At 41.1% G+C, this 18,686-nt stretch overlaps 1 protein-coding gene across 5 annotated transcripts in view; it reads right to left on the bottom strand.

Moving 5' to 3' along the window:
- Positions 1-18,686, bottom strand: part of NSMCE2 (NSE2 (MMS21) homolog, SMC5-SMC6 complex SUMO ligase) — an 87,290-nt gene that overhangs the window by 62,878 nt on the left and 5,726 nt on the right. For 4 of the 5 annotated variants that reach the window (XR_002823520.1, XM_023728191.1, XM_023728190.1 and 1 more), the window contains exon 1: positions 7,293-7,922. Coding sequence is in view for 4 of the 5 variants with exons in the window: in XM_023728191.1 (XP_023583959.1) it covers positions 7,293-7,536 (244 nt within the window). In the remaining variant the exon portion in view is untranslated. Of the gene's footprint in view, positions 1-7,292; positions 7,923-18,686 lie in introns of those variants that run through there. The other variant, XM_023728192.1, reaches the window with a different exon arrangement.

The raw sequence follows: 18,686 nt of genomic DNA, 5'->3' as shown, positions 1-18,686 counted from the left end.
TGGCATCTAACAATAATAAAACCCCCCAAAAAACTCATTGCCGTCAAGTCAATTCCAACTCATAATGACCCTATAAGACAGAGGAGAACTGCCCCATAGGGTTTCCAAGGAGCAAACAGCGGATTTGAACTTCTTACCTTTTGGTTAGCAGCCGTAGTTCTTAATCACTCTGACAAAACTTGCTTCCTTTTTTTTCCCCAAACCTTCCCTCCACCCACCAGGGAGTTAGTGCAATTAAGTCACAGTAAGGTGGACCAAAAAAAAAGCCAAATCCATTGCGACTGAGTTATTCTGACTCACAGCAACCCTACAGGATAGAGTAGAACTGCTCCATAGCGTTTCCAATGAGTGGCTGGTAGATTCAAACTGCTGATCTTTTGGTTATCAGCTGAACTCTTAACCACTAACCCACCATGGACCAAAGATAAAATATAAATAATCTTTTTTTTTTTAAACAAAAAAAATCTTCGATCTGATTTTTTAAAAGGAATTTTCCTGTCATTGTCATTAGGCAGAAGGAACTGTGTTGTCAGTGCATGGGGCTAAGTGCTACACTGCTTTGCCAGTCACATGCTCTCCTATTGGTCTGTGACCTTGTTCAAAAAACTTAACTTTTTGACTTTTAAATTTTCTCAATTGTAAAAAAAGAAGTAATAAACCTCACGTGACTGCAATAAGAACTAGTGAGAATATATGGGGAAAAAAATGCCTGGCACATCACTTGCTTTAAGACATTCTGATAGCTGTTAAGGATTACTACCATCCATCAACAGTTATCAGAAAGGGAGAAGAACGGAAAGGATTATCAGATAAATCAAGGGCACGGGCTCTGGAGTTAGGCAGAATTGGGTTCAAATTCAAATTCCTGCCTCTTGGGTGTGTGCCCCTTGGTGTGTTATTTCCGCTCACTGAGCCTCATTTTCCCCATCTGTAAAATGAGGATAACAATATTTACCTCTTTCAGTGATTTTCATCACATGTACATTTATTTAACAGTATCTGCCTACAGCCAGTGGCATTGCTAGGGTATTGTACCACCCCCAGGCATGGGGTGCCAGGGTGCCACTGAGCAGTTTCTATTAACTCCGTACGGCTCAACGTCCTTCCTCAAGCACAGTAATGTGTTAATTAAAAGACTAACGAGCTTACTTGTATTTTTGAGCTGATGTCATGGTAAAGTTATCTAAAAGAGTGTCAGATGTTCCAACGAGGGCACAATTTCAGTGCTTGCCATAGGCGTCATCTTCCATAGATATGCTGCTCTCCATATTGGGTTAACAGAAACTGCTCAGTGGCACCACGCGCCCAGGGCTGGTGCAATACCTGCCATACCCTAGTTAGGCCTCTGCTACAGCAGGCAGTGAGAGCTCCTTTTTCTTCCCCCACTTCAGCACTTTCGTAAATGGCTCCACCAGGAAGCATGTTTCCAGGTCAGAAGTACACAAGATAATAATGGCAGTGATCCATTCAATGGGGACATTTCACACATGCTTCCAAGACACGAATCAATATACGTGAAATCTCACTGGCTGAGGAAGAGGGTGACCCTGAAGCTCCTCCAGCATACAGTCTTTCTAACCTTTACAGTCTTGTACTAAACATATCTACCAAATGCAAATATGCTCCAATGTGAGATATGTTCAGAGTGACACTAGCCCATTTCTATGAGGTTAACACTCCCTCTGTGGCCAATTTCAAGCTACCAACTTGACCTCACTGAGCACGGAGATGGGAAGAGATGAGCACAAAGGCAGCACACACCCACTACTCTATATGTATATATGTATGTCTATGTATGCGTCAATGAATACATACACATATATTTATGTGCCCACGTGTGTGCTTACATTATGAGTTAGACGACTAGAGGATATGTTTTACAGTAATCTTCCTATTAGGTTTTAAATATATTCATTCATTTATTGTATGGATATCATGCACTATCAAACAGGATTTTTGATACTCTGTAAGCATTATCTTTTGCTGTATACTTCACCATTTAACTAGGCAATGGGCAGGGGGTGGGGCCATCTGACAAAAATTCCTGCTGGGGTACAGCTTACATTCACAGCAGAGACAGACAATATACAACAACAGCAAAAAAAAAATTAAGTAAAAAATATATATAGTATAGTATATTAGGATGTGAGGTAGTGTAAACAGTAGGGAGAAAAATAAAGCCAGGAGGAAGCAAGAGATTCTGAAAGAAGTGGGATGAGGAAGATGTTGCAATTCTAAATTCCAAGGACCTAAGCATATTACCTAAATGCTTACCCTCAGATTTTTCAAAAGATCATGTGTTTGTAGGTAACCTCTTGAGCATGCAATCTGAAAAGTCTGAAAACAAATCTGAATTTCATTAGACTTAATTTTAACACGGGGGGAATTTACTCATTTTGGTTCACAACCGATAAGGGGAGAGAATCCTTTCAAATTCAGAGGAAACTCTGTCACCCAACCCTGCCACTCCCTGCATGAAAAGAAAGAGTGATGAGAAAAAGGAATATGAATTCTATAAATCTTTCTGCAGGCCTAAACAAATATAAAGCGCTGGTTTGTACTTCATCATGTTCAAGTTCTGATCCAAATAATTGTAACAATTTTCCTTGGGACACTTTTAACACACTTCACTCTCTTCCACAAATTTAGTTTCTCATCAGAAGCTCCTCTCACCCAACTAACTAGAGTCTACAAAGATGTCACTGCAATGAACAGACACAGTTCTGAGAAACAGGAAGACATCTGCAAAAGAACTGAGTTTTTCTAGAGAGCTGGATTTCTGACACTCTGTAGACACTGCCTTTTATTTTATACTCCTAGTACTGCAGGTATCATAACAAAGTATGTATGTTCAATAGTTTCCATTTATTTAAGTTATAACACCATTTTGCTTTTATAATTGGTTCCAGTTATAAAAGCTATCCAAGAAAAATAAACACTGGCTTCTTATATCTACTATTACTTTTATCATCATTGTGACCACCCACCACCAGTATAATCACCTACTTCTAATAACTGCTTCTATTCAATAACATAATTCTAGAATACAGTACAGGAGCAAAGCTAAAAAGAAACCCTGCCATTTAACTAGAGCCCTGCCTATAGGAAGCAGTCCACTAGACAAAGAAACACATATAACACAGTGAAACTCCAGAATGTGACTCTTCCTAAGAAAACAGGTCTTGAGTATGTCAGGCTGGTTGTGCTGACATATAAAATTATTAGGTAATTTTCAAAACATGTTTAACATAAAAGATTCAATTACTTCTTTTTCATAAAATAAGGTGATCATAATTTTCTGGTTTTGTTCTTTTCCATAATCACCTAATCTTTTAAATTTAAGAATATCTTACAACAGGAGTAAAACTAGAATATTACCCCAAAGCACTCACACTCTGAATTATTTACTCAATTAAATGCTTAACATTTGCACATTTGAACATCCAGTGATTCAGGAGGACCACAAATGTCCATGACCATGTACTTCTTAACCTGATGGCAGTTCTTTACTCATCACTAACTCTGGAGTAACTGCCACAAAGTGACAACTTTGTTTCTTGGCTGAGTGGGGACTAACATGAGGGTAAAAAGGCATCAGGTCTACAAACCAAAAATCCAAACCTGTTGCTGTGAGTCGATTCCAACTCAGAGCAAGCCTACCAGGCAGAGTAGAACTGTCCCACAGGATTTCTAAAACATGGCTGGTGGATTCGAACTGCAACCTTTTGGTTAGCAGCCGAGTGAAACTTTGGATGCATGGAAGAGCAGACTACCATTCATTCACTCACTGCATCACTTGTACCAGTCAGAATTGCAATCGGCTGCATGAAACAGGAAACCTGACCACTGTCACTTAACCAAATGGGTTTATTTTCCTGCCATTACAAGTCTAGAAGTAGACAGTCTACAGCCAGTACAATGGCCCCACAATGGCCCAGTTTCTTCCTCTGGTTGGAGTTGACCAGGGTCAGCTCTGTCTTTACAGGTAGCAAAGGTTAAGCCAAGACAGTGCAACCTGGCTTCAGAGCATGAGAATGCCCAAGGCAAGCTGCTGAGAACTTCACCACCAGAAAAGTGCAAATGCTGACAGAGGCCATTTCAGAGATGCAATCTCATTTTGGTATTCCAAAAATAATGAAAAATCAGGTAACATTACTCTCAACAAAGTAACAAAAATGTGATTTTCAATGTTATGTTGCCTGCAAATACCACTAAATGGACAGAATCCATTTTCAATGAAGAGTAATAAGGTCAGAAACTATGGAGTCAGACTGCTGATGCTCAGATCCCTACTCCACCAGGTACTACTTAGCTATGTGACTTTAGAAAAGTACTTCACTAAACCTTTGCTCAGGTATAAAATGGGGATAACAACAGTCCCTACTTTGTAGACTCAGGATCAAAGGAGATTACAGGTAAAACAGCACAGTGCCTAGCACACGGTAAGTGACAATAAATTCAGCTAAATTATCCTCAAGATCATGACATAGTTCAACTAACACTCAATTAACTGCCTGGTCATAATAACTGAAGTCCTTCTGCCCTGTAGTCCCAGAGTCATAGGAAGAAAAGCAATATCCAGAGAAAAAACCCAAGAAGCCCTCAACAAACTTATCTCATCTATTGGACCCTTCGGCAATTTAAAATGTATCCTTTTCTTCCAAATGTTCTTCACAATTGTTTAGCAAGAATCTGATAAAAACTTTCAATCCTAACCCCAGAAAAATGCATATACATTTTATGTAGAATTGCAGAATGTTAACCAAAACTTATGAAGTCCAACCACGGACATGCCCTGGCACAGAGCAAGAAGAGAGAGGCTACAAACCTGAGGGACATTAATATTTTAAGGAAGGGCCGGTCCTCTAGATTTCCTTAACTAAAATTAAAGATCTAGCTAAAATTCAGTGGCTTAAAAATGATGTTAATAACAACGATTCTGGTAAATTTGGTTAGTACATTCTGCTTAAGAATGCAGAAAAGTACTAAAATTTTAAAACCTGAAAATTAAGCTTCAGTTATCTGAAAAAAATCTCTAGTGTAATAAATTTCATTTTTCAATTAGGTCAAATAAAGAATGTACTACTGTAATACCAACAAATTTAGAAAAACATTAGAAAACATGGAGGTGGTGAAAGTCAAACTGCCTACACGCCATGTGCTGTAACGTAACACAGGCAAAGGTGGTAATTGCAAATAAGCTAGAATGTTGGATAGGGACAACCACCTGGTATAGGGATAAGCAACCAACAGGATAGAAAAAGAACAAACACCAAAATATATCACTACCCCCTTGCCATGGATTGAACTATGTCCCCCAAAAATATGTGTCAACTTGGCTAGGCCATGATTCCCAGTATTATGGGGTTGTCCATCATTTTTTCATCTGATGTGATTTTCCTATGTGTTGTAAATCCTACCTCTATGATGTTAATGAGGTGGGATTAGTGACAGTTATGTTACTGAGGCAGGACTCAATCTGTAAGATTAGGTTGTGTCTTAAATCAATCTCTTTTGAGATATAAAAGACAGAAGCAATGCAGAGAGACATGGGGGACCCTCACACCACCAAGAAATAAGAGCCAGAAGAATAGCACATCCTTTGGACCCAGGGTCCCTGCACTAAGAAGTTCCTCAGCTGGGGAAGACTGAAGTCAAGGACCTTTCCCTAGAGCCGACAGAGAGAGAAAGCCTACCCCTGGAGCTGGCACTCTGAATTTGGACTTCCAGACTACCAGACTGTAAGAGAATAAACTTCTGTTTGATGAAGCCATCCACTTGTGGTGTTTCTGTTATAGCAGCACTAGGTAACTAAGACACCCCTCAACTTCTTGGAGGCAAGAATCTCCTTTGTTGCTGTTGTCAGGTGCTGTCAAGTTGGTTCCGATTCATTAACGACCCTATGTACAACAGAATGAAATACTGCCCGGTCCTGCGCCAAACTCACAATTGTTGCTACATTTGAGCCCATTGTTGCAGCCACTATGTCAATCCATCTCACTGAGGGTCTTCTTTTTCGCTGTCCCTGTACTTTACCAAGCATGATGTCCTTCTCCAGGGACTGGTCCCTCCTGATAACATGTCCAAAGTACATGAGACTAAGTCTCACCATCCTTGCTTCTAAGGAGCATTCTGGTTGTACTTCTTCCAAGACAGGTTTGTTCGATAATTTAGTAATATACTGATAAAAGAACGACAGTGTAAAGTGAGAAAAGGATACTTCATTGATCACTTGTTGTTGTTGGTTGCTGTTGCGTCAATTCCAACTCATGGTGACCCCATGTGTGTCAGAGTAGAACCGTGTTCCATAGGGTTTTCATTGTCTCCCGAGACACCTCTAGATGAAGCTTACCCAAGGTCACAAATAAGTGATGGAGCCGAGATATAAACCCAGGCATTCTGTATCCAGAGCCCTGGCCTCTTGCTATCACACTATCCTGCCTATAGTACAGCATGGGTATAATTAAGATAGAAATCACACAAATCAAATCCTCTTCATCTCAACTATTAGTGGAAATTATTTTCTTCTTTCGCTTTAGCTACTGTAATAATCTTCTAAGTGGTTACTGATACTCCATAGCATCCTTGGTATTGTTGTGAGGGTTACTGTTCTAAAACTGGGATCTTATCACATTCCTCCTCTACTTTAACCCTTCTAACGGTAAGCTTCGAACTCCCTGGCAAAGCATCACATTATATGCACTTAATGATCAAAATAACATGTATGTGTCTTACTTCCCAGCTAGACAGTAAGCAACTTGAAGGAAGAGACATATACTCATCTTTATAGTTCTGGCTATAGTATCTGATGAATTGGTTATGTGGTCAGGCTCAAACTTAAAGCCTTGAAGAGACTTCCAAACTTATCCATCTCTGTTCTGCACTTCAATTCACAGGCTCTTCTTCTAAGCGCTGACCCTTAAATTTATTAATTGTTGGCTATCATTTATGATTAAAAAAACAAAACAAAACACAGTTGCTGTTGCATCGACTCTATCTCATGGCAACTTCAGGGCCCCCCAATCATGTCTTCGCCTATAGGTTTCTGGTGCAGTTGCTAGTGGAACACAACTGTTCGAACACACATGAATAAATCAGTTCATCTCACCTCACCCTCAGTACAACCCTATGGGGTATGAGGAACAAGATGAGAAAACAGACGCCCAGAGGGTTTAAATGACTGTCCTAAAGATACTCAAAAGGTAAGCAGCATCTAGATCCCGAGACAAATGCCACCACACAGCATTACCTCAAAGTACACACAAAAGAAACAAGTTTTAAGTATTACTTACTCTGAGTTTCCACCAGATCCAAAGCAACACTAGAAGCTGCGTCCATTCCAGAGCTGATACAGGACTGGAAGTTTTTTAAGGAAGAGAGAGCAGACTCTACACCGCTGAAGGAGATGAAGCCAGTAGACCCTGAAGTTGAACGACCTGGCATCTTGAAATTATTACCTAAATTTTCAAACACAGTGGAATAAGATTTATGAGTCAGAATAATAACTGCATAGGAAAATAAAACTGCTGTAAACATTCAAATGACTGTATTCAATCTCCTGCAACTACTACATTATTATCTACAATCTATATCCCATGAGAGGATGTCAAAGCATTGTGCCATCATTCTGCACATCAAACACAGGTATGAGGAATCTGTGTTATGGGGAAGGTGTCATGGATTGAACTGTGTCCCCTAAAAAGTTAGGCTGAAGTCCTAACCCCTGTACTTGTAAATGTGACCCTATTTGGAAGTAGGAGTTTTCTTCTGTTATCTTAATGATGTCAGACCAGAGTAGGGTGAGTCCTAAACCTAATCACTTCTGAGTAGTGTATTATTAAAAGAGCAAGAGAGACACACACACAGAGTGGGAAGAAACCATGTGAATATCCATCCACAAGCCAAGGAATGCCAAGGAAGGACCCTCCCCTAGAGCTGATGCCCTGACTTGAACTCCAACTGTGAGGCAATAAACTTCTGTTCTTTAAAGCCACCCACCTTTAGTATTTTTATTATGGCAACAATATATAACTAAAACAAAAGGTAACTGTCTTCATTTTTTAAAGGATGGAGATTACCCTCTTCTAAAAGAATCCTTGCTTCTCTGAAGAATTCAACAACAGTAAAGTCCTTGATGAATCGCCTCGACGGCAACAGGTTTGGGTTTTCTGGTTATAGTTCCTTAAGGAACAAACCTGTCTTGGAAGAAGTACAGCCAGAATGCTCCTCAGAAGCGAGGATGGTGAGACTTTGTCTCACTTACTTTGGACATGTTATCAGGAGGGACCAATCCCTGGAGAAGGACATCATGCTTGGTAAAGTAGAGGGTCAGCAAGAAAGAGGAAGACCCTCAACAAGACAGACTGACACAGTGGCTGCAACAATGGGCTCAAACATAGCAACAATTATGAGGACGGCACAGGACCAGACAACATTTAGTTCTGTTATAAGTACATAAGGTCGCTGTGAGTCAGAAAGGACTCGACAGCATCTAACGACAATAATACAGTCCTTAAAAGCCTAAAATACAAATAAGTTAGAAAAAGTAGAGCGCACTTATATGATTCATGAAAGGCATTTTCCTAAAAAATGAAAATAATCATTAAATAGTTTAATAAGGCAGGATTTTGAAAACATAATTTTTAACTTATCTGATATATACGCACATTAAATCTGAAAACTGTAAAAAACAAACATTCCTGAAAGTGCCTCTGGGTTATAACAGATTTATACACTTGGCAAGACCTCACCTTCTCCTTCAGTAAAAGCAGAAATTCTCTATAAAGTCTTGTGTCAGGTAGCTCATCTAGTATAACAGTGTTATGAATTAAATTGTGTCCCCCAAAAATATGTGTCAACTTGGCTAGGCCATGAGTTCCAATATTATGTGGTTGTCTTCCATTTTTTGATATGATGTAATTATCCTATGTGTTATAAATCTCAACCTCTATGATGTTAATGAGGCAGGATTAGAGGCAGTTATATTACTGAGGAAGGACATAATCTACAGGATTAGGTTGTATCTTGAGTCAATCTCTTTTGAGATATAAAAGGGAGAAGTGAGCAGAGAGGAGAGGGACTTCCTACCACCAAGAAAGAAGAGCTGCAAGCGGAGCGTGAGGACCAAGAGTCCCTGTGCTGAGAAACTCCTAGACCCAGGGGAAGACTGATGACAAGGATCTTTCTCCAGAGCTGACAGAGATAGAAGGCCTTCCCCCGGACCTGGCACCCTGAATTCGGACTTCTAACCTCCTAGGCTGTGAGAGAATAAGACAGTTTCGGTTATTACCCTACTATTAAAAACTCACTAATCTAATCTTCAGAAACCCTGGTGGCGAAGTGGTTAAGCGCTCAGCTGCGAACCAACAGGTCAGTGGTTTGAACCCACCAGCCGCTCCACAGGAGAAAGATGTGGCAGCCTGCTTCCGTAAAGGTGCGGCAGTTCTACTCTGTCCCACAGGTCGCTATGAGTCAGAATGGACTCAACAGCAGTGGATTTGGTTTCAGTTTTGCATAATCTACTCTTCAACCACCAACTCTTTAAGATTTGGACCACTTATGTAAAGCCGCCTACAAGCAGACATCTTTGCCTAATTGAGAAACCATCTGAAATTCAATCCACTGAAAACCAACTAGAAAAGTGGACAGAATTCACACGGCTTAAAGAGAAGAGAGGGCTGCTCTTAAGAATGTATGATAGTGGAAAGGAGGGTATTATTTCCTTGGATCAGATAGACATAGCATGAATTCAGACTCTGCTACTTTACTACTGAGTGACCACGGGCAGATTGCTTAAACCTCTCTAAACTTCAGTTTTGTCATCTTTAAAATGGGAATGATTTTATTAGTGTGGTCTAGCACACAATACACCATTAATTAGCATTAGGACCTCCCCTCCTGCTCTTCCTTTCTTAAGTGGGGAAGTACATAGTATCTCTGGCATTTCCATCCTCTCCATCACCACCACACCTTTCTCTTACACCTAGACTACTACAGTCCCGCTGCTGTGGAGTCAATTCCAACTCATAGCAACCCTATAGGACAGAGTAGAACTGCCCCATAGAGCTTCCAAGGAGCAGCTGGTGGGTTCAGACTGCCAACCTTTTGGTTAGCAGCTGAGCTCTCATCCACTATGCCACCAGGGTTTCCGACTACTACAGCAGTTTCTCAATTACTGGTCTTTTTTAATTAGATCCATCCATCCATTCATTCATTCAAAAAATAGGCACTGAGTGCCTTACCATGTCAATCATTAGATGCATTCAAAAACACACAGGACATTAAAAGGGAAGGGCACAGAGATCCTAAGTCTACTATAGACAGATAAACATCCACCATACAATTCATCATCAATTCAAGTCATTCAGTTAACAAATATTAGCATTTCTTTAAGTGCCAGGCACTTCTTTAATCTGGAAATAGTCATTTTCAAGACAAGTACTCTTAAGATTTTCATTTTAAAGCACTATTATGATCATTTTAAAGCACTATTTTGTTCATTCATTCTAATTTGATGAAAACCAATTATGTGCCAGGCACCATCCTAGGCACTATGCTCAGCTCCCCAGGGGCTCCCCAGTCAGTCACAGGAGAGACAGGCATATGAACAAATGATTAATGCAATATGGGAGTTACTGCAAAATAGAGGTGCTAATAAGGGAATGCTTAACCTTGCCCCAGGAGATCAAAGAAAGCAGCAAAGAACTGATTTTACAGGATAAGGAGGGAAGGAGCTTACCAGGGAGATAGAGGGATGACGGAGAAGGGCATTCAGGCAGAGGAAAGGGCATATAGGACTAAAGCGAACCAGCAGTTGCAAACTCCAGACAACGGCTTGAATTTTCCTGACCAGGTTATGCTTTTATGAATCCTCTCTTCAAACTTCCAACACGTCCTCCTCCATCCTCACTCTCAGCTAAAGACCTCTTTCCTATTTCACTGAGCAGACAGAAGCAGTCAGAATAAATACTTTACAAGTTCCCACTGCTTATCTACCCACCCACCAGCACCAGTTCCCATATACTCTGCCCTCCCCCTTGTCAAAATGAATAAATTGTGTGTAAGGTCAACCCTTCCACTTATCCACTAGATCCCATCCCTTTTTCCCTACTCTAGGGCATTCTCCCAGGAATTCTCCCTGCTTTCCTGCATCACAAAATTTTCCCGCTCTGCTCAATTGGTCCTTTCAGCAAACAACTATACTGTTAATTCTTCCATCGTAAAGACCAATATCCTCCTTGCACCCACTTTTTCCTCTGACTGTTGTTGTTGTTAGCTGTCAGAGTCAATTCTGACTCATTGAGACCCCATGTGTGCAGAGTAAGACTGCTTCACAGGGTTTAAAGGCTGTGGCCTTTGGGAAGCAGATCACCAGGACTTACTTCAGAGGCACTTCTGGGTGGGTCTGAACTGCCAACCTTTTGGTGGGCAGTCCAGGGCTTAATTATTTGCACCACCCAGGCCACCCCCGTTTCTCCACTCAACCTTACAGCTAAACTCCTCCAAAGACCTGTCTATCCTTGTCTCCAAATCCTCTCGTCCCATTCTCTCTTTTTTTTTTTGACCATTAGCTGCTATTATTTTTTAGTTTGTTTTTTTTTTTTTTTGGTAAAATATGTGTGTGTGTGTGTGTGTGTGTGTGTGTATACAATTTGCCATTTTAAACATTTTTAAGTGTACACTGACTAATGTTTCAGTGACATAAACTAAATCACCATGTTGTACAACTATCACCACTATCCATTTCCAAAGTTTTTTCATCCTCCCGAACAGAAATTCAGTACCCATTAAGCAATAATTCCCCACTCTTTCCTCCCCCTAGCCCCTGGTAACCACTCATCTACTTTGGTTTCCATACCTTTGCCTACTCTAGATATTTATGAGTGGGATCATACAGTGTGTGTCCTTCTGTGCCTGGCTTATTTCACTCAGCAGAACGGTTTCAAGGTTCACCTATGTCCTGGCATGCACACTTCTCTTTATGACCGAGTAACACCTCATTGGAGCCCTGGTGGCCCAGTGGTTAAGAGCTCGGCTGTTAACCAAAGGGTCGACAGTTTAAATCCACCAGCCACTCCTTGGAAACCCTATGGGGCACTTCTACTCTGTCCTATAGGGTATCTGTGAGTTGGAATCAACTTGATGGCAACAGATAATGGGTAATATCCCACTGTATCTATATACCACATTCTGTTTGTCCATCCATCTGTTGTCTCCCACTCTCTCTTGAACTCACTACTACCAGGCTTTCACCTCTACCACTTCACTTCAGCTGCTCGTCAAGGTCACTGTTGCTAAATCCAGTAGTCAATGCTGAGTCCTTATCTTATAGGACCTATCAGCAAACAGCATTTGACACAGTTAGTCCCTCCCTCCTTCCTGGTACACTTCTGCACAGGCGTCCCTCGTTTTTCTTCATACCTCACAGGCGATTTCTTCTCATTCTCCTGGGCCTGTTCCTCTGTATGTCTCTGAGCTCCATAAGCTGGAGTGTCCCAGGGTTCAGAATTTGGGCTTTTTTTTTCTTCTCCATCTACACATAATCAAGTACACTCCTGCCTCAGGGCTTATTCGGTCTCTGTCCGCTCTGCCAGGATGTTTGTCCCTCAGGTAGCTACATGGCCAACACCCTCACTTCCCTAGGGTTTCCCCTGAAATCAGTGAGGCCTTCCCTGACCACCCTGTATAAAACAGCAAGCCTTGCCCAATGCTCTCTGACCCACCAGGCATTCCTTACCCTCTCTCCTTGGCTTTAACTTTCTTCATAGCAGGTATCAGGCATCACCACACAACAATCTTTTATTTATTATGTTTATTGTCTCTATCAAGAGCCCTACTGGTGCAATGGTTAAATGCTGGGCTGCTAGCAGAAAGGTTGGCAGTTCAGCTCACCCAGCGGCTCTGAAGGAGACCTGGCAATCTGCTTTCCTAAAGATTACAGCCTAGAAACCCTACTCTGTCACATGGGACAATGACTGTATGGCACCCAACAACAACAACAATCATCTCTATTTTCTAATTAGACTATAAACTCCCTAAAGACTTTTTCACTGCTGTATCCAGTAGCACCTGCAACGGTGTATGTGTCATACGGTAGCCATGCTATGACAGTTGGAAGAATGAAGAGTGAAATTCTATATGTGTATCCCCAGCACCTAAAACAGTGCATCTTTCCAGACCTGCACCAACGGTGAGCTCAGAGCTCAAAGCACAGATCTCTCTTCTCCTTCCGCTCCCACCCACAGAGTGCTCTCAGCCAGGCCCATGCCATTTAAATACTATCAGCAAGATTCACTCTCTCTCTATAACTTAAAATGTCCAAAACTAAACACCTGGTCTCCCTTCTCCGCCTGACCTACCTGCTTCCCAAACCTATTCCTTTTGCAACCTGTTCCATCTTACTAAATGGCAACTCCAGCCCTTCTATTTTCTCGGACCAAAAACCTTGGTGTCCTGCTTGACATTTCTTCTCTCATGTCCTAAATTAAACCCACCATCAAATCTTGTCAGCTCTGTCATCAAAATATCTCTATAATTCAACCACTCTCACCAATTCTATTCCTACCACCCTGAATCAGGGCAACATCTCTTGCCTGAATTACTCCAGTAGCCTCCTCCCTGGTCTCCTAACTCCCAACCTTGACTCTTACACCCGATTCTCAACACAGCAGCCAAAGTGAACATCTTAAAATGCACAGGTCATGTCACTCCTCTGCTCCAAACCCTCTAATGACTTCCTCACTTACTGAGAGTACAGGCCAAAGAGCTTAAGAATGGCCTACAACAGTGGTCCCCAAAGTGTGATCCCTAACCAAGCAGCACCAGCATCACCTGTAAACTTGGTAGAAATGCACATTCTCAGGCTCCAGCAATCTGTTTTATTAAATAAACCCTCCAGGTAACTCTAATGCACCTAGGCTGCAGTGTCAGCAAATCAAAATCATCCGGAGGGTCTGTTAAAACACTGACTGCTGAGCCTCACTCCTAGAACTTCTGATTCAGTAGTTCTGGGACAGGACCTGAGAATCTGCATTTCTGAAAAATTCCCAGGTAATGCTGATGCTGCTGATCTGGGAATCTTCACTTTGAAGACTACTGCTCTACATCATCTGGCCCTTGCTAGTCCTTTAGTAATCCAGGCCTGCTTCCTCCTTAGGGTCTTCGTACTTGCTGGCTGGATGGACAAGGATGCCAGTGATCAAGGTAAGCAATAAAAATGAGGAAGGGTCAGTTTTAACTCTCTGTTGCCAATTAAAAAAAAAAAATTCAAACTCTAAAGCAGGGAATCCAAACTTTCTACAGTATTATGTAAACATGCTAAACAAGCAAAAACATTTATTCCATACAACTGTAACTATATGCCAGAATAAATACAACCTATTTCTGCCACAACCCTTTTGAGGATGACATTCATTTTTCTCTACATTCATTCATTCTTTTAACAATTTCTATTTTTACAACAGATATTTCATTACTTACAAAGATATAGCAATTTCTGCCTTTCAAGAAAACTTACAATCTAAATAAGGTAATTAAACAAGTCTACAAATATCTATAACAGAAGCTTAGAAGATAACAAGTGCCATCTTGGACAAATAAACCAAGTATTACGAAGTTCAAAAAAAAAAAAAGAAAGCAATGACACAGACCTAGTACTATGAGGCTCAAAATAAGAAGTGTTTGCACATATAACTGAGGGAAGACATAGGCTTCATGGAAAAGAAGGCACTTAAACTGGACCATAAAGGATATTTAGGATATGGAAAGGTAGAGATTATCAGAGGAGAGTATTTCAGATGAAGGAAACAGTAAGCTGATGGTTAATTTTATGTGTCAACTTGGCCAGGCTACAATTCTCAGTGGTTTGGCCAGACACTCAACTGGCTGCTGTTCTGTAACGTAACGTAACGTAATGTAATATAACTCATCTTCCATGATGTGATCTGATGTGATCAACCAATCAACTGAAAGGGAGTTTCCTTGGGGGTGTGGTCTGCTGCCAGAATATAAATGGGTATTCTGGCAGAGGTCTCTCTCTTTTGACTTTGTACTCTTCTCGTCTCCTGACCTATGGATCTTGGGAACATAAGCCTGCAGAAGTCTCCGGTCTGCTGCCAACTGGCAGATCTTGGGACATAAGCCTGCAGAAGTTTGTGACCCGCCACCTGACCTACAGATTTTGAACCTACCAACTGCACAACTACATAAACCAAACCCTTGAAGTAAATAAATCAATCTCTCTCTGTATGTATATACATACATACATATACACACATGTATATATATACATATACATGTATACATATAAATACATATACCTGTGGTGCAGTAGTTAAGTGTTCAGCTGCTAACCAAAAGGTTGGCAGTTCGAATCCACCAGTCGCTCCTTGGAAACCCTACGGGGCAGTTTTACTCTACCCTATAGGGTCGCTGTGAGTCAGAACTGACTTGATGGCAACGGGTTTTATACGTATATACACATATGTACACATATTTATACATATACACACACATACACACCTCACTGGTTTTGCTCCTCTAAAGATCTGAAACTAAGACAATGAGACAAGGCCATAAGGTAGCAAAGTATGAGATGAAATCACTTTGACAAAGTGGGACAAAGAGAAGGAAAGGAATTAGATTTCTTTTGGAGCCACAGTGTGTCGTTGTTGTTGTTAGGTATCACTGAGTCGGTTCCGACTCATAGCGACCCTATGTACAACAGAATGAAACAATGCCCGGTCCTGCGCCATCCTCACAATCATTGTTATGCTTGAGCCCGTTGTTGCAGTCACTGTGTCAATCTACCTCGTTAAGGGTCTTCCTCTTTTACACTGACCCTCTACTTTACCAAGCATTATGTCCTTCTCTAGGGCATGGTCCCTCCTGATAACATGTCCAAAGTATGTGAGACGTAGTCTTGCCATCCTTGCTTCTAAGGAGCATTCTGGTTGGACTTCTTCCAAGACAGACTTGTTCATTCTTTTGGCAATCCATGGTATATTCAATATTCTTCACCAACACCACAATTCAAAGGCATCGATTCTTCGGTCTTCCTTACACCACTGTCCAGCTTTAGCACGTGTATGAGGCAAATGAAAACACCATGGCTGGTGTCAGGCGCACCTTAGTCCTCAAGGTGACATCTTTGCTTTTCAACACTTTAAAGAGGTCTTTTGCAGCAGATTTGCCCAATGCACCTTTTGATTTCTTGACTTGCTTCTATGGGTGTTGATCGTCAATCCAAGTAAAATGAAATCCTTGACAACTTTAATCTTTTCTCCGTTTATCAGGATGTTGCTTATTGGTCCAGTTTGTGAGGATTTTTGTTTTCTTTATGTTGAGGTGTAATTCATACTGACGGCTGTGGTCTTTGATCTTCATCAGAAAGTGCTTCAAGTCCTCTTCACTTTCAGCAAGCAAGGTTGTGTCATCTGCATAATTCAGGTTGTTAATGAGTCTTCCTCCAATCCTGATGCCCCGTTCTTCTTCATATAGTTCAGTTTCTCAGATTTGCTCAACATACAGATTGAATAAGTATGGTGAAAGGATTCAACCCTGACACACACCTTTCCTGACTTTAAACCACGCAGTATCCCCTTATTCCGTTCAAATGACTGCCTCTTGATCTGTGTACAGGTTCCTCAAGAGCACAACTAAGTGTTCTGGAATTCCCACTCTTCACAATGTTATCCATAATTTGTTATGATCCACACAGTTGAATATCTTTGCATGGTCAATAAAACACAGGTAAACATCTTTCTGGTATTCTCTGCATTCAGCCAGGATCCATCTGACATCAGCAATGATATTCCCAGCTCCAAAGAAAGGTGATCCACACAAATGTGGAAATTATCAAACGATATCATTAATATCACATGCAAGTAAACTTTTGCTGATTTGCTGAAGATCATTCAAAAGCGACTGCAGCAGTGTATCTACAGGGAACTGCCAGAAACTCAAGCCGGATTCAGAAAAGGACGTGGAGCCATAGTGTAGAGGTACTTAAATGCAGAGTATAAAGAATACATCCAGTTAGGTCTGGGGGTGGTCAAATGGAACTTTTAATGTTATCTATGTTTTTAATTGCATCTTAAAAATCAAGATCTGAAGTAACATGACAAAATGTCACAAATGTTGAAATTGGGAGATGGGAACAAGGATTCTTGTTATATTATTTCTGAGACTTTCTGTGGTTTCAAAATTTCTCAGAAAAATATGAATATGAATGAAAAACCAACGATAATAGTTCAACGTTTCAGTTTTGGTAAAAGAGAATATTTATTTATAAGCTCACTTTATGATACCAAACAAATTTAGACTGTTCACACTACATATATACCTACATATATATGTATACATAGAGAGAAATATACATAATAAGATGCAAAAACATAAACTCATAAAAATCAAGATCAAAAAGAGATGAGGGAGCCAACATGGTGCTACAGACAGAAGCACCATGCTGGCCCTCTGCAGCAAAGACTCAAAAAACTAAGTAAAACAGATACAAACATCAATCTTAGAACTCTAAGCATCAAATGAAGAGATAAAGAACTAGATCAAGCATTAAATGGAAGAAGAAACTGACAGAAAACAAGGAGAGCTACTGAGTGGCAGTCCCCTGCCAGCTAACAAGGCACAAATTTGCCATCTTGGAGCACAGTCATCAACAAACCCAGACAGGGAGTATGGGAAGGCAACTTCACAGAGCTTCCAACAGGAGACAGAGCACCTGCTCCACACATCACATCCTCTCCTTTCCCTCCTGCCTCTGCATCGCCTGCTAAGCACCATGCCCCCAAGAGGCACCTGCGAGGACCTACGGACTCTCAGTCCCCATCCTGCTGCGCCACCGCAAGACCTGCCCCACTGGTCCCAGTCTGTGCCACAAATGACCCTCCCCCTGACCCCGCTGGACCTGCCCTGCTGCACCATAGCTGAGTGACCACCCTGCCCATCTGGACAAGGTGGTGAGAACTATCATGCCCACAGATGAAAAAGACACAAAACATGGCCAGGCTGCCTGCCCAGACATAAAACAATAAAACAACAAAGCAGGACAAAACAAACAAATCTGCAATCAATAAAAGGAGAAAATAATTCCTGAATTTCTCAGAAACACAGAAAATAACAAATGTTGGTGAGGCTGCGGGGAGACTGGAATGCTTGCGCACTGCTGGTGGGAATGCAAAATCGTACAACCATTTTGGAAAACGATACGGCACCTCCTTAAAAAGCTAGAAATAGAAATACCATATGATCCAGCAATCCTACTCCTAGGAATATATCCTAGAGGAATAAGAGCCATCACAGGAATAGACACATGCCCACCCATGTTCACTGTAGCATTATTCACAATAGTGAAAAGATGGAAACAACCTAAGTGCCCATCAACAGATGCGTGGATAAACATACTATGCTATATACACAATGGAATACTATGCAACAATACAGAAAGATGATGAATCTGCGAAACATCTCACAACATGGATGAATCTGGGGGCATTATGGTGAGTAATAAGTCAATCACAAAGTCAAAGACAAATACTGTATGAGACCACTATTATAAAAACTCATGAAAAGGTTTACACACAGAAAGAAACCATCTTTGACAGTTAAGAGAGAGGGGAGGAGTGGAAAGGGAAAAACACTGGACAATAGACAAATGGAGAAAAGACTGAAGT

This window comes from Trichechus manatus, unplaced genomic scaffold (assembly GCF_000243295.1).
Source record: "Trichechus manatus latirostris isolate Lorelei unplaced genomic scaffold, TriManLat1.0 scaffold00022, whole genome shotgun sequence".
In the NCBI taxonomy this organism is placed as follows: Eukaryota; Metazoa; Chordata; class Mammalia; order Sirenia; family Trichechidae; genus Trichechus; species Trichechus manatus.
This window is presented reverse-complemented; position numbering and strand designations above follow the sequence as displayed.